At 50.9% G+C, this 15943-nt stretch overlaps 1 protein-coding gene across 1 annotated transcript; it reads left to right on the top strand.

The window, feature by feature from the left end:
• The first annotated feature begins 1657 nt into the window (after nt 1-1657).
• LOC119382210 (uncharacterized) lies at nt 1658-6620 on the top strand. The gene is made up of 2 exons (XM_037649927.1): nt 1658-3011; nt 6178-6620. The coding sequence occupies exons 1-2, from the start codon at nt 1658-1660 to the stop codon at nt 6618-6620; spliced, it is 1797 nt and encodes a 598-aa protein (XP_037505855.1).
• The last annotated feature ends 9323 nt before the right edge of the window (nt 6621-15943 follow it).

Raw genomic sequence — 15943 nt, 5'->3', positions numbered from 1 at the left:
GGGAAACTGAATTAATCGCAGAAGCCCGGACACGCGTGTGCGCCGTACGTGTTGCAATACATCGGACTCGTGTCCCCGAAGTACAGATTATCTCCGTAGCTGTGCGTGCCGTGTCGACCATGCCCAACGACGCTCACACTTCCGATCGCATCGGTCGACGAGTATGAAACATACATACCACGGCTGGAGAATTGATGCACGTCGCATATATCAGTGCTAGCTACGCCCGTAGGCTGCTTTATCGCCGCTGCTGGACCGTGGACGACACTGCTAGGTCTGAGCTGGTGGTGGGAGGCGCGCGACTCGTGGAACTGTAAATGGGGGGCCCTACATGGAAGAGGGGCTCCACCCACAATAACCACAAACAACCAAAATTCCAACTAATGCATGTTTATTTTCTCCTCTGATCGCAAAGAACGTTCTTCCCGGCACGACGGTGTTCAGTGACGAGTGGGCCGCATACCGGTGCATACCCGGCCTCGTGAATGCCAATGGGACGCCGCCAAACCTCGACTGGCACACCGTGAACCACAGCGTCAACTTCATCGACCCTGCAACAGGCGCCAACACGCAACGCATCGAAAGCGAGTGGCAGAAAGCAAAACGACGACTCGTTCGCAACGGCAACAAAACGACTCCCGCTCTGATGCGTTCTCACCTCGCCTGGCTGTGGTGGAGGTCCGTGAACGCACGTCCCAACGTGAAGGACAAGTTCCTTCGGCTCATCGAGGCCATCGCACGCCGGTATCGACTTTGAGGACGATAGTGCGACAAATGCAGATTGATCAACCTGCTGTGTGCGTTCTTTTGTTTTGTTTTCATTCGTTTTTGTTACTTTTTGCTAGCGCTCTTTCAAGCCCGGAGAAAATAAACATGCATTAGTTGGAATTTTGGTTGTTTGTGGTTATTGTGGGTGGAGCCCCTCTTCCATGTAGGGCCCCCCATTTACAGTTCCACGAGTCGCGCGCCTCCCACCACCAGCTCAGACCTAGCAGTGTCGTCCAGCAGCGGCGACAAAGCAGCCTACGGGCGTAGCTAGCACTGATATATGCGACGTGCATCAATTCTCCAGCCGTGGTATGTATGTTTCATACTCGTCGACCGATGCGATCGGAAGTGTGAGCGTCGTTGGGCATGGTCGACACGGCACGCACAGCTACGGAGATAATCTGTACTTCGGGGACACGAGTCCGATGTATTGCAACACGTACGGCGCACACGCGTGTCCGGGCTTCTGCGATTAATTCAGTTTCCCTTACGCGTACGTGGACTCAAACGAGTCGTTGCGCCTGGATTCCCTACTTCGAGTCAGATATCTTAATTGTACGGCGCACGCAGCGAAAAAACGCACCCCGACTTCTGCAACACGCGGGGTCCGTTCGTTCCGCTCATTAAAACAGCCGATGTCGCACAGGCACTTTCGAAATGCACCGCGGATGACACAGAAGCCTTACGGGAAAGCTGAAACCGCAGGGGCAAATTTATCCGCCAAATCTGGCGGCAGTCTGGCAACATTGACCCCCCGAGTCTGGCAACAGACTTCTGCGACACCAAATAGAACCCTGCCGGTGTACGATCATATAACTACATCAGAGCCTTCCTCTCCGGCCGCACGGCCCGATTGGAGGTGGGAGGCACGAAGCTTGAAGAAAGAGAGATGGGCAGTGTCGGGACCCCTCAGGGCTCGGTGATCTCCCCATTCCTGTTCAACATAGTCATGACCGAGGTGGCCAGGCGTCTGGAGGCGCTGGGCCCGGGGATCCGACACTGCCTCTACGCCGACGACGTAACCATCTGGGCCACGGGTGGGAGCGACGGGGATATCGAGGCGGGCCTGCAGGCAGCGGTAGAAGCCGTGGAGTCCGCGCTCTCGGGCACGGGCCTGCGGTGTTCACCGCAAAAGTCACAGCTGCTCATCCTGCCGCCACCAGGAAGACACAAGAAAAAGGCGAGTAAGGAAGCGGTCGAGAACATCGTCGTGCGCACGAGCGACGGTGTGCCGATCCCGCATGCTCCGGGGTTATGGATCCTGGGGATGTTCGTGGATGGCACCCAGACCAACGCCACGGCGGTCAAGAACATCACAACCAAGATGGGCATTGCAGCACGCCTGATCAAACGAGTCTCGTCCCGATACCGGGGCATGAACGAGAGGGGGCTCCTGCGCCTGCTGCAGGCTTTCGTCGTAAGCCATGCGGCATATGCGGGGGCCTGCCACCGCTGGACGTGTGCGGAGCGAGCCAAGATCGACGCCGCCATCCGGAAAGCCTATACGGGGGCCTTGGGACTCCTGCCGGGCACGAAGACCACGGCCTTGCTGTCTCTGGGAGCACACAACACGCTCTCGGAGATTAGCGAGGCCCAAAGAGCATCGCAGCTGAGCCGCCTAAGCAGCACGGCAGCGGGCAGAAGACTACTAGACCGGGCGGGATTACTACCTCCAGGCGAACGTGTGGGTACAGGACCGTACGGCGAACTGGAAGAGCAAGCCCTCCTAAGCGACGAAGCGGCGAGGAAGATTATCGTCTACCCGCTGCCCAAGAACACCGACCCAGAGAGAGACGAGGGCAGGCGAGCGGCACGAGCGGTGGCGCTGGCCCGTCAGCATCAACAAGACGAGGGTGCAGTCTACGTGGACGCCGCAAGGTATCCGAGGAGACGCAACGCCTTTGTAGCGACGGTGGTCCGAGCTACTACCGGAGAACTGCTAACAGCCAGTACCGTGCGCGCCCGAACAGCCGGCCAGGCGGAGGAGGTGGCGATTGCTTTGGCCATGGGCCTACCGGGTACGCGCACGGTGCTAAGCGACTCGAAGTCGGCGATCAAGAACTTCGCCCGAGGCACGATCTGGCAGGGGACGGAGCGGCTAATGAGGTCCATCGAGGCCACGTGGGCCGCCCGAGGTGCCGCTGCGGGACCGACCATTGCTCTCAAGTGGTTCCCGGCCCACATGGGTCGGCAACTAGCACCCGACATCGAAAACCGCAACGAAGAGGCGGACGCCGCGGCCCGTGATCTCATTACGTGCCGGACCGCGGCAGTCCGTCCCTCCGAGACCAGCGGAGAAGACCAAAAAGGGCGAAGCAATGAATGCGATAGCAAGGAACTAATGCTATACGAAGTCAGGCTCGCCCATGGATACTCTCAGTTTGAACAGCGCTTCTGTTGCAAAGGCGGCCGAAGCAGCGAAGGAAACTAGCGTGCTTCAAGTGTCGAGCTGTGACACTTGATAGTTCGCGCTCATCTTCTGTTTGTTCGTTTAGCGGCGTCCCTGAGCTCGAGTGACATTCGTACGCGCCGTAACATGAGCGCGGACAGCACGGTGAAAGCGTGAAACATTCCTCTAAACTCAGTTTCAAAGCTCCGTATCTCCGCCAGCGGAGGAGGGTGGTGAGGGTGGTCCGAACGGCGGTCGCGAGAACTAGCGGCGCTGCAGTTCCGTCTTGCGTGTGCTCTAGTCTTGCGCCTCTATCGGCGCGTCGTCTGCTGCCACGGCATAACGCTGCGGTCCGCCGCGCAGTTGCTCGCGGTAACTGCGCGGCAACTTTCTTATTGTACTAGTTAGGTGGATACTTAGGTGAATATGCATAAGGTCGTCTGTATGCATTGGCCCGCGTGCGTTGTTCATTGATTGGCTAAGAATCAATGTTCGGTCTATATTGCCGCGCCCACTTCTTGTTTTATTTTGATGTATTCGGGTTTGACCAGCAAGGACGGTTATCAACGCTCGACGCTGTCCGCGAAGCAGTGTTCGAGAAGCTTCGCGATTGTAGTAGATCGTTTTGTTAAGATTGCGCGCCGCACGCGAATGTTCTAGCTTTGTCGAGAGATAACGCCGCCACCAGCGATATCGCTGGAAAGTTCGATAGCGCCTGTATAAAAGCCGACGCGCTTGACCGCTTGTCAGTTGATCGACGGTCGACGCTCTGTTCGCCGCTATCAGTGTATTGCTGTAGTTTGACTTTCAGTTTCCCGGCCACAAGTTCGGCCAAATAAAGAGTTTCATCTCGGACCTGCTGACTGCTGCCTTCGTCGACGTCACGACCTGTGACAATATTTGAGCTGTCTACATTGCGCTTAACATCCAAGCATAGGAGTTTCTAAGCGAATGAGGGTTTTCAGCGTAATTTTTATAACTACCACCACAATTTTAGCCGCTGCCGTCTTATCTAGACCAAGAACAACCCAACACGTTTGTGAAAGCCTTTATAGTGTACAAAGAAGCGTACTTACTCGAGATACAAAAACGTTTCAGAAAAACAGTACTCATGTTTCTACAATTTATTGAAAAAACTTTCTCGAAAAACATCACCAATCCTTTGCAATGTTTACAAGACACGTTTTCGCGACGGTTAAAGGGATACTGACCGAAAATCGGAAAATTTTACGAGAACTCGGTAAATGAAATCTCAGTGTGCGATTACATCGAATAGATGTCGTCTCTGAGCAATATTTTTTCAGCGGATAGTTCTATTTTCGGTGTCTCATCTTTCTACGTCGCATCCTTCTACGGTACCTTAAATAATTCGAACAGATCGGCCGTGATGTGAGCACCGAGCAGTTATTCGCGCGTACTCTGTCGCTAGAAGAGTCGTCAGTATTCAACTTCAGTTTTTCAACTTCACCGAGCAGATGTTCCATGCCCGCAGCACTTCTTACACTGTACGACAGCCGTTTGCGTTTCGTGCTGTAGCCGTTCACTACGCAGTTAAACTGCTCGTCAACTACAACTGTCTTTTGCACAAGTAAATCTCCGTTCCCGAAGCAAAGTGTGGGATTGGGCTAGTTGGTGTTCCATTATTAAACTGCTCAGCGCAAAAAATTTGACACGGTACACATAGAAAAGACGAGGACCAGCGCTGGTCCTCGTCTTTTCTATGTGTACCGTGTGAAATTTTTGCGCTGAGTGACCAGCGCTGGTCCTCGTCTTTTCTATGTGTACCGTGTGAAATTTTTGCGCTGAGCAGCCCGTTCCCGAGCCGGCGAGTGTAAAATATGCCGCACATCTTGTTCGATACCTCGTCGTAAAATCTCTCGAAAATCCACAGCTTTGAAGGCATAGCGACAGCTGACAACTGGCGGCTCCTCCAAACTGGGCAATGGGCTTTCGTGGGACGCCGTGCGTTTTGGGGGGGATTTGCGCCTAAACCCCGAACATTTTGGCTTTGAAATGTGGGGTGGAAGTGCTGGGAACAAGCGCGACACGGCACCGGGCGCGAGTTCCCACTTTCCACGTCGGATCAAAGCTTCTTGTCCCGCAATGACACGACGATAGTGCTTTACAATGTCGTCACTCTCAAAATGAACGTCACAGACCTTGCATTTCGCAGGAATCTTTCTATCTTTGCGATGCGAAGGTTGAATGGCGTAGGATCTTTGGAGGTCCGAAGAAGTGTCATGAAGCGGAGTCGTCGTTGCGGTAGCCGCTCTTGCAGCCCGGCGCAAAGCAAGTCGGCATACCGCACTGTGAATCTGTTCGCCCTCGTTACGCTTCGTACGTCATGCACGTGTCTTCGTACAAGACGCTAAGCCTGGTCAAGAACAGTCGCAAAAATGACGAGCTAAGAAAGCGCAGACGACGCTGTAACCCACGCGCGCTCGTACATCGGCGGCGCCGATCACAACAAGCGCCAGCCGCGGGAGCTAGACGTGACTGCAGCGCCACTAGTTCTCACGACCGCCACGCGGAGCGCCTCTCCGGCGGAGCTTTTAAACTGAGTTTGTTCTAGTAACGTTGCTCTACCCCGCGCCACGAGAAAACCGCGCGAGCAGACAGCGGAAGGGCAAGCTTCTCCCATGCGCAAATATAAGAAGAAGCGAGCGAGCTCGCCGACGACTTTTAAATGCGCCCGTCGGGCTCCTAGCGCCACCTCGCTGGTAATGAAGAAACGCTTATTATCGCCTTCTGTCTCTGAGTCCGTCCAGCGCTAAATGGTGTGTATATAACGCTCGCCGTTAGCTGCGTAGAGGATCTGCGTTTCGTGGCGTAGTGGATAGCGCCGCTCGCTGCGGAGCATAGGGTCCCTGGTTCGATTCCGCGCTTCGGAAGCATTTTTCTGAGTTACTTTTCTTTGGGGCCTTTATATATATATACATACTTATACATATACGGTGCATGACGACGGCGACGACAAAATCCAGCCGAGACTGTCCATATAATTGCTATCGCAATAAAAGAGGACTTCGAGCCCCTCACCGACTACGGTGGGATCCTGGCGGCTTACAGAGAAGTCAGGAGAGCCTTCCCGCACCGAGAACTCTCGCGCGCGGAGGCAGTAAAGTTCCGACAGTTGCAGACCGAGTGCGTGCTGACACCGGCTCTGGCCCGGCACGTGTGCCCTGACATGTTCGTGGACGCAAAGTGCAGTGTGTGCGAGCGTGAACTAGCTACTCTCCGCCACATCATGTGGGGAGGGTGTAACAGTGCTATGCACAGTGGGAACGGGCAGTGCCAGGACGCCACGTATCCCGAAGAGGTGAGAGCGTGGATACGCTCCGAAGACCTGAAGACGCAACGAAGGGCCATCCAGCGGCTTGAGGAGGCTTTGGCGAAGCAACGGAGAAAAGGAGCCGACGACCCGTCCAACGGGCGCGGAGGCATCCGAGTAACTGTCGCCTAGTTGGAGCACAACATCCTCGAGGTCTAGGCTCTGAGATTATCGGACTCTAGCAGCCGTAATCTTAAGATAGAGAACATCCGCGCCCTGCGAGGCCGGGGACTTCCCACACGCCGGATGTGTAAATAAATGTTATTTCTCTTCTCTAGGCTCACTGCGCCCGCCAACTCTCCATGGACGCTCTGTATCATGACCGGAGAAGGCAGGCGCATGCGCGTCTCCCCTTGTGTCGAGCCGTGGTTGTATGTTCCACGGCTGTACTGCAACGCCTGCAGCGTTTCAGCGCTGCTGTTAATGCATGACAGCCACGGCCACGCTGGCAGGGTTCGACTTCCACGCTGGCCGGGGCTCTACACGCATTCCCCTCCGTTCTCTCGTAACCTCGCTTGCGACAAGCGATGTTCTTCCTCCCGGCGATGAAAATCGCTCTCTGACCGATCGGCGCGACGAGGGATTTTTCCGGTCGGGCGATTCGTCGAGCGCCCGGAAACTCTTCAGTGTGAACGGGTAGTTTTCCCACCACAACTGCCAACGACGTATTCATGCTAATCTCCTTGGCCGTACTTTTGCCTTCTGCAAACGAAGAAGCAAGTGCAGGATACAGACACACTTCGTGTTCGCTATGTTTCATAGAAAACGTACGCCTGCCCAATTGTGCCCGACATGCAACTACATATTGAATGTTGTGCCATGAGACTGAGCACCGTCCATAGCCTCCGAGATGGACGCAGAGAGCTCCCACAGACGCCGCTAGGGAGTCTGCAGGGCGCTCAATTTGGACAGACGACAAAACGGATCCAGATCGAAATCATCGAAAGATGGACGGCTGCAGGTAACAGCTTTGATTCCTTACAAAATGTAGTTGCCTGTACAGTAACTTTCGCAGTCTCTAAAGCAAGAGTTAATTTTCCTTTCTTCATCAGCGACGCATGAGTCTAGACTACTAGATGAGGTGCCAACACCAATTAGTTTGATGAAGCAGTTGAATTCTCTCCGCTTTTGCTACCAAAGAAGTATTTCTCATTGTTGTGCAGCCTCTACGGCGACAATGTACCAGCTGTGTGAAGTAATTTCTTTTTACGAGTGGCCATTTGCAGCGAGATACATATATTACATGGGCATAACGAGTTCACGCTGTCGAACTGCAAAGATAAATTAACGGGAGTCTGTACAGTTTACGGCAGCTACGCACGCACGGTACAGACGGTCTCGTCTCGCATCGTGTAGTCCCTCGTTTACGAAGTAATTCTCGTCCACGACAGCGCGGAGTGGCGCGGGTTGAACTGCTTGTGTTTTCTACCAGCACTCCTTAATCTGACCTCATCGCAGACAGGCTGAGGTCAGTGGCGTAGGCAGAAATTTTTTTCGGGGTTGGGGGGGGGGGGGGGGGGCACGCCCTTTATCCGATGTTGGGCCCGGGCAGGTAAGTGAGGCCGAGTGTCATTTTGAGCTGCGTATCCCATGGCGGGCACGGCCACATCGGGCCCGTGCCCCCCCCCCCCCTCTGGCAACGCCACTGGCTGTGTTTACTGTGTTCGTAAGTGCGAATGGCTAATTTTGCGTTTCACCTTCCAGGAGGAACCCTACTCCTCCTCAATCCATGGAACAGCGTTCCCCAACCCAGGAGGAAGTACAGGTGATGAGCATAGCATTTTTTTATTGTTACTATTCGTATACGCTATAGAAACGACAACGCAATGCTTGTAAAATGGGCTGTATGGGGCGTCCACTGTGACTCGACATTCACTTGGATGTCAGCTGCGCAGAAACACAGGCAGTCCCCTAGGTCAACGTCACCTTCATTTCCCTTTACTGTTTAGAAAAAAAAAAACAGAGAGCTGAGCTAGTTGGTACGTGTTCATGTTAAAAGACAGGGCGTGCAAACACGGACACAACAGAGAAGTCAAGACACCCGTGTTTCTTTAATGCTTTTTCGAGCGGTTGTTTCAGTCCGCGCTTGTTTTTTGGAACGACGGAATCGAAGTTCACGTTGGCGCGACTCTTGGTTGCATCAACTTCGAACGGAGAAATTGCATGTGTACGGTGGAGGTAAAACAATCACGTAGGTTTGGGTGAAAGCCATAACCTTTATCCAGGCCCGTAGCCAGGGGGGGGGGGGGGGGGGGGGGGGGGCCGGGGGGCCCGCGCTCGCCCCCCCCCCCCCCCGAAATTTTTATAATACGTGGTGTTTTACCGAAAATAAATAATGAAAATAGGTGTTTTTCTCAAATAGCCAAGGCTTTCAGCAAGTGCCCCCCCCCCCCCACCCCCGGAAAAACATTCCTGGCTACGGTCCTGCCTTTATCTCGAAAACACATACGTGGAATTTTGCGGCGCAGTGAAAGGTTAGGCGGGGTAAGACTGTCGGTGCGAAAACAGTTGCGCAAGATCAAGTGAAAAGCACAATTTCAAAAAACTTCCAGTTTAAGGAACTGTTCATTTGTCGCAGATATGTCTCTGCTCTCTTCAGTGCAACGAAATTGCTCTGTGCAGCCGCTGTCGCCTCGTTGCCATTATTTTGGCATGCCTTTGGAATGTGTCTCGGTCTTCTTCTGTTTTTTTTTGTAACATCTATTTTCTATCATCTTTTACCCCTTCCCCAGCACAGGGTAGCCAGCTGGTCTGAGAAGTGGCTAACCTCCCTGTCTTTCGTTTCTTCTTTCCTTCCTTCTCGGTCTCGACGCATTGGGAGTCGTCATAGCGTGGCAGCTCTTCTCGCTTGGCCTGCCATTTTACCTTCTCGATCCTCAACTCTTCGTTAAGCACAAGGGCATGTGCTGTCCTTATCATCTGCGACGTAAAATTGAATGGAGAGCTGCAGATTTGTTGTTATCCCGGACGCCGCCATGCTGGGCTGCACACCGGAGTACAAAGGCTATGGTGTACTGGAATGGGGTAGTGTGCCGTCTGGCGCCGGAAACGTAGCTCTTTTTGCGATGACAACCTGCGGTGACAGAGCACACCGTACTACTGTGTCACCACCTGACGGCTCCTCCTGAAGTAATTTAGGTAAACTGAGATACAAAGCCTCTGAGATCGATAGTTGCAGTTGCCGCGCTGGTCGTGCGTGCACGTGCGAAACTTGTTGATTGTACCCTTCTGTTTCTCAAGACACGTTAGCGAATTTTTTCGTGTGTGTGGCCGACTCAGTGTTTGAGGAAGCCTGATGAATTCAAGTTTTTGCAGACCGATTGGAATTACGGACTTATTCACATAGGAGAAATCCAACACCCTGAATACAACGCGGTGCATTTAGCTGCATTCCTGTGCTTTGGCACCCCTTTGAGAAGTAAAATCATTTTACTATAATAAAATGGAGCAGCATTCGTCATTGAGCGTTGTACCTTGCGACTGCTCTTGTCTGATGCAGGTGAAGGGTGGTCGTGCAACTCACCTGATGCTGTTAATGTTAGCCTTCCGGACCTCCTCTTGTGTTTCGGCGCATAACTTCAAATTCCCGTGATAGCTAGACAGGCGTACATATGCATGGAATGAACAGCGATTAGTCTTTTTATGCCTTTTGTAATCAAAACAGTAAGCATGCAGACGATCCGGGACGCTGCTCTGCGATAGGAATTGTGCAAGCTCATACGACGCAGAAGCATCTTTATTTATTGCAATAATGAAGACAAATGTGTTTAAGTGTTTAAATCTTGCAAATATATTTAGTTTCAATCGTGTTACGTGACCATTTGACTCAAGAACGGCAGAAATTTTCGCAATTCTGATTTAAATTTCGCGCGCTCCGCACACCGTTCGATCGTGGCGCCCTACTGGTGGCGTCATCGCAAAAGTGACCACCGTTCTCCCATTCGTTTGCTGCGAAGACGGCACACTACCCCATTTTAGTACACCATACAAAGGCTGACGTCACAGCTTCGGCAGTGCATTTTTGGGGGGGTCACGCCTGTTTGGCGCAGCCCAGACGGGATTATGGCGGCGCCCAGGGATCCGCCTGTGAAAAGGTCTATAGCTCTGAGCGGATTTATAACATAATTATCCTACTTTTCTCGAAAAGAAAAAGTAAACCGTGAAATTGACAATATAGACGCTCTTGCCCGAGTCGGTGTGAGAACTTCAGCGATAACGCTTTGTTGCGCACATATGGCACGACAGAGCATTTAATATTCACAGCGGAGCTGTTTAAGCTTGGCCAAATTCCGCGTATGCTCACCAAAAAACTACCACCACCATGAACGGCATCAACCACAAAAAGCGGGTATGTGCCAAGCAGCTCCTAGCATAGCATAGCCATGCATAGTGTAGTATGGATGGCTTGCACTGACGTCACTGACACAGCCACGTTGGAGCACCAAAATGGTGGGACGTGAACGTTGTGATCTCAGGTTAGTGCTATCATGCTGGCTCCTTCGTTATTCATGCAGAGAGGCCCAATAATGTTCCAACGACGTCGTTATCACACCAAAGTAGGTTAATCGCCGCGTGATTGTACTGCTTTGACGTCATATAAGCCGCCGTGTTGCAGCCATATTGTACGTCCATGGCGTCACGTACAAGCTACGTATAGCAAGTGGGCTAGACCACGTAAAAACACGTAACACTATATCTGCAACCCCTGTTTGATCCCTGACCCATTCTGCCGTCCCCTGATTTCTTAATACTATTCCTATCATGTTACATTTCATCGCACACTGCGTGGGCCTCAACTTTTTGTCTAGTTGTTTTGTTATCCTCCATGTTTCAGCCCCGTATGTTAGAACTGGCATGTTCCCGCCAAAAGCAAGTAACACGAGTCACGTGACATGTTCCCGCAAAAAAAAAATCACGTAACACGACATGTTCCTGCGAAAAAACACGTAACACTAGACACGTGACATATGTTCCCGCCACAGCGATGTCGTTTAAGCGTTGCAGGGACACGGGCTTGGGAGGGCCGCGTCTTCCTCGGGAGTCCGAACACAAGCACCGCTGCCAGTTCCAGCCTTACACCACTAGTGCAAGCTGCGCGCATTTTTTAAGGATGACTCAGATGCCTCATCAAACACGAAAATTGACCGTCGGCGGCATCAACACGAGTGAGACAAAAAAATCATCACGTGTTGACGTCACCTGTCACGTCCTCATGACGTCACAGATCGCCAAAATTTGTGAAGTCATCATGACTTCACATAACGTGACGTCACACGATGACGTCATCACACGACGTCGTCTCTTTGCATTGTCTCCGTGATTGGCCCACCATGTTGATGGCCCACTGTGACTGGCCCGCCGATCACGGAAGTAGTGTAAAACCAGGTGAGGTGCAGAAAGCTTGCAATGTCTCCGATCCTGGAACCAGTGCAAAACCACGTTCGGTGCAGAACGCTTTCGGAGGGGGGCGGGGGAGGATCAATACATCGACTGAGTAGAAAGAAGATCTCTTGCGCCTTAGTGTCGTCTTGGGCGAATGCATAAAGGACCCTGTGAGTTTTTATACACGCGTGCATTTGCGTACTTTTTACGGGTGTACTTGTGCTCGCCATTCTAAGGGAAACATCTGGCAACTACAGGGGGTGCGCGACGCGTTGTGCAGGCCTCCCCAACTCTCTGTATGCCTTTACGTGTGTTCGCTAGCGTCAGTCCGCGTTCGATGTCGTCGACAGCCGCAGGAAAAGCTAGCTTTCGGCATAAGTGCGTCGAAGAAGCGGCCACGAAAGGGGACAGAACACGTGATGTTGGGCGAACGGGGAGGTTTCTCGTTCCCGGCCCACCTTAAATACCAGCATACCTGCTTCATCGTAAAAATATCCGTGCCATGTTCTTTCCAGACATACTCAACGTTAAGCTGTCCACAGAATACGAAGTCATTATAACGCTTACTTTCTTAATCTCGCTATCATAAGCCACTATCATCTATTTTTCGAGTATTGTATAGGTGTGCCACATTTATATTTCACAGTGTTCAAATATACTCTTTCCCGCGTTTTTCTATTGAACTTGTGCCTGGCGTTCCATGGTATGTAAATTGTCCTATGAGTATGATTTGCTTGTTCTATCACATTATGCCGAATTGTTTTCGCTTTCTTTAAATCAACTGCATTCGTTGTCGCTTGCGTTGTATTGAATATGTTGTTTGTTTCTATATATATATTTACAAGGCGCTTCAACAAAAAAAGAGAAATACCTTAGAGTTTCTCCTGAGTGTGTACATAAATGATTATTTATTTATTTATTTATTTATTTATTTATTTATTTATTTATTTATTTATTTATTTATTTATTTATTTATTGAGCTAGTGGCTTAGTGCATGGATGAGCGGCCGTTGAGTCAGAGAGCAGTGAGCGTGAGTGAATGCTATCGCGTTGCTGCAATAACGCGTGTCTCTATTTCCAGCTCATCATGGCCGCCATCCTATGGATGCTGAATGAGATGATGGCTGCTGTCGTCCACGAATTTCTGCGACGAGCAGCAGGCAATGAAACTTAATAGCGTGACCTGTTCAACAACGCTGCAGCCTCATCTGTTGTTCTTTACTTTTCCTGCTTGCATTCCTCGAGACACATCTTTCTTAGCTAAAAAAAAAAAACTGTGCTTCTCTGTTTTCTTCACTTTCAGATGCAAGAATTGTGCTTGCCGGAGAGAAGGATGCTCGCAATGACGCGTACATCATGGGTCTCACGTATATCCAATTTATTTTGGTCGTTCTTTTGTGTCTAATTTAATTAACGAGTCTTTAATGCGCTTTCTTATCGGCTTCACCTAAGTACAATTTCGCGCGATGTGACATTTGGTTTTCGATTAAGCATACAAACCATACTTAGGTATAAGGAAGTGAAGGTTGGCGCGAGTACTAAAATGCATCGTTCCTATTACACCCGCCGTGGTACACCTGAGCTGCCGGCCTTCTGCGTTGCTAATTGATCGATGACGCGCGTACGATTCCCGGCCACGGCGGTCGCATTTCAAATGGGGGCGAAATCCTAAAACACCAGGTTTAAGCGTGCCTCATAATCATATGTTGGCTTTGGCACGGAACGCCGCAGAACTTAGTTTTCCACATTTTTCAACGAAGAGACAAATTGACACAACGAAGCGAAATTTGTTGTCTGCTCAGACAACTCATTCGGCTGAGGCTGAACGCAGAGATGTGTTGCGACTGTGTGCAAGAAAAGATAAAATGATGTCGGCAGATCCTGTCTGATCGCGTCCTTTTTACTTTCTCGCCAACTTTGTTACAATTTCCCACGTATGCGTGCCTCTTTTGCGTGCTTAACTTCGGTATCAATGAGCATGACTGAAGGCGCACTCACGCAGCTGTATTTTTCGTTTTCCATCTCAGCATGTATACATATATATAAAGCTTCGCGAATCTCTTTTGTCGATACCTTCTTTTTCTTTAGCAACGACTGGTGTACGTTTGCGCAACCTTCAATGCCTAGCAAGGTTACAAGACACTCTTGGAGCGCGTATCCATGCTCTAAAAACAAAGAAGTTAATTCGGGTAACGAGCGCGAGCAAGAAAAAATTAGCGCATGTGTGGAAGTTTACCTGTTTTTCAGCCTGCGCTGGCAATAAACAGTTGGTAGTTTGGCGCTGTTCTGTCTCTTTCCTCCGGCCCTTTTTCATGTTCCTAGCTTCGCGCCAGTTACGATATGTTCAGCAAACTAAGGCACCAACTAGCCCAAAAACAAGTTCTTTTAGCGCAGCTTGCACTAAGTCACGTAAGGCTGGGCCGCAGGAGAGCTGGTGGGTTTGGCTAGGCTTTTTCTGGCTTGGCTAGGCTTTTACCTTCTCACCTGTCTCTTTCCCACCCCTTGCTATACTGTACCATGCATGGCTACGCTTGCTCTCTCTCTCTCTCTCTCTTTGTTTTTATTCTTTCATTCTAAGCCTGGATATTTACTATAGTTCTTTCTCTCTTTCTCTATCTTTCTTTCTCTCTTTACTGCTTCTCTCGCCCATCAGGGTTATTGCATCCCCTGCCGGACAAAGCGGCGCGCGGGTTCTGGGAGCGAATTGGAAGAGGAAGAAGAGGACGAAGAGAGCGCGTGCCTGTTCATGATGAAGATAATTTTCTAACTACGACACATGGCAAACCTCGACCGTAACAGCTCTGCTGTAAAAACGTAGCGCGAAATGTGCGCGAAAGCTTGCAGACTGCGATGCGATATACTGGACAGGTGCACCCTGCACTGACCAGAAGGCGCTGCGTATAGCTTTCATTTGCCGGCTAAGCATCGCCGAGATCGACCGCTAGGAATACGGAGAAAATGAGACGCTCCAAAGACGACGAGCCCTCGCGTTCCCCCTTTTGTGCGGACATGGCTGCTCTGGTGAGCGCGTGCCCCACTACAAATAAAAAAGAGAGAGAGAATGCAGAGGATTCCTAGGCATGCTCTTATGAGATGAGAAGACGAAATCGTTTCTTTTGGATAGGTTGTTGTTATGGTTAATGCTGAGCTTCGTTTTGACTTGAATACATTTCACCACCAGTGCACACGGGATAGCCCAAGCGTTGTTAGGGAGGGGCGCTCCCTTCTGATGTGATGTGAGGGTGAGGAGAAGAGCAAATGGGGAGAGTCTTGTATAGTATAGTCTGTATAGTACAATATAGCAAGGGGTGAGAAAGGGAAGTGAAGATGGAAAGGAGGAGGTGAGGCCACTAGCTCCGCTGTTTCCTCAGTATTCGCACCAGTTGTGCGTAGCTGCCCTGTTTTTTTCTTCTTGGTTTCGGCCGTTATTTCTTGCATACGATTTGCGTGTAATCAGCGTCGATTACATACCTTCCCCGATCGGCGCAATAAACGGTTACATCTTGCCCAATGCAGCGCTCCTTTAAGTACTACAATATGGAAACGACGTGTCACTCAGTGTATGCTTTGTTGCCGCTTTCGGGATCCAAGAGGGAACCGGCGACACCACTAAGCTGGAACACGAACTCATTCGCGCGTTCGCTAAATCCTCCGCGCAGGAAGTGTGTGAGATCACTCATGATGGTTAGCGCAAACGGAACACGGACGCAAAGAAGAAAAAAAATCGGCAAAAGGTCGGCAGAGCAATGAAATAAGAGCAGTAGATAAAAACAAGAAACAAAGTAAGACCATATGAGCTGTGCACCTAACTGGCCTGGTTGGTACGCCATTAAGACGGGAACAAAAGCGCTAGCCACGGGACGGTGATAGAACAACAGACGGGCTGTTTTTCTCATCGCCCCGTGTCTAGCGCTTTTTGCTCCTGTCTTAAAGGAGCCCTGCAACAATTTCCCAAGTAATCATCGAATGACTTCATTAAATTAGTTTATATCCTCACGAATCGACTGCCGCAAAGATGTTTCGTCAAGTACAAGCGGAGTTACAGGGATTTGTAGCGCGCGCTTTAATTAAGC

This window comes from Rhipicephalus sanguineus, chromosome 1 (assembly GCF_013339695.2).
Source record: "Rhipicephalus sanguineus isolate Rsan-2018 chromosome 1, BIME_Rsan_1.4, whole genome shotgun sequence".
In the NCBI taxonomy this organism is placed as follows: domain Eukaryota; kingdom Metazoa; phylum Arthropoda; class Arachnida; order Ixodida; family Ixodidae; genus Rhipicephalus; species Rhipicephalus sanguineus.
Note: the sequence above shows the minus strand (reverse complement) of the source record. Positions and strands in the feature narration are given on the sequence as shown.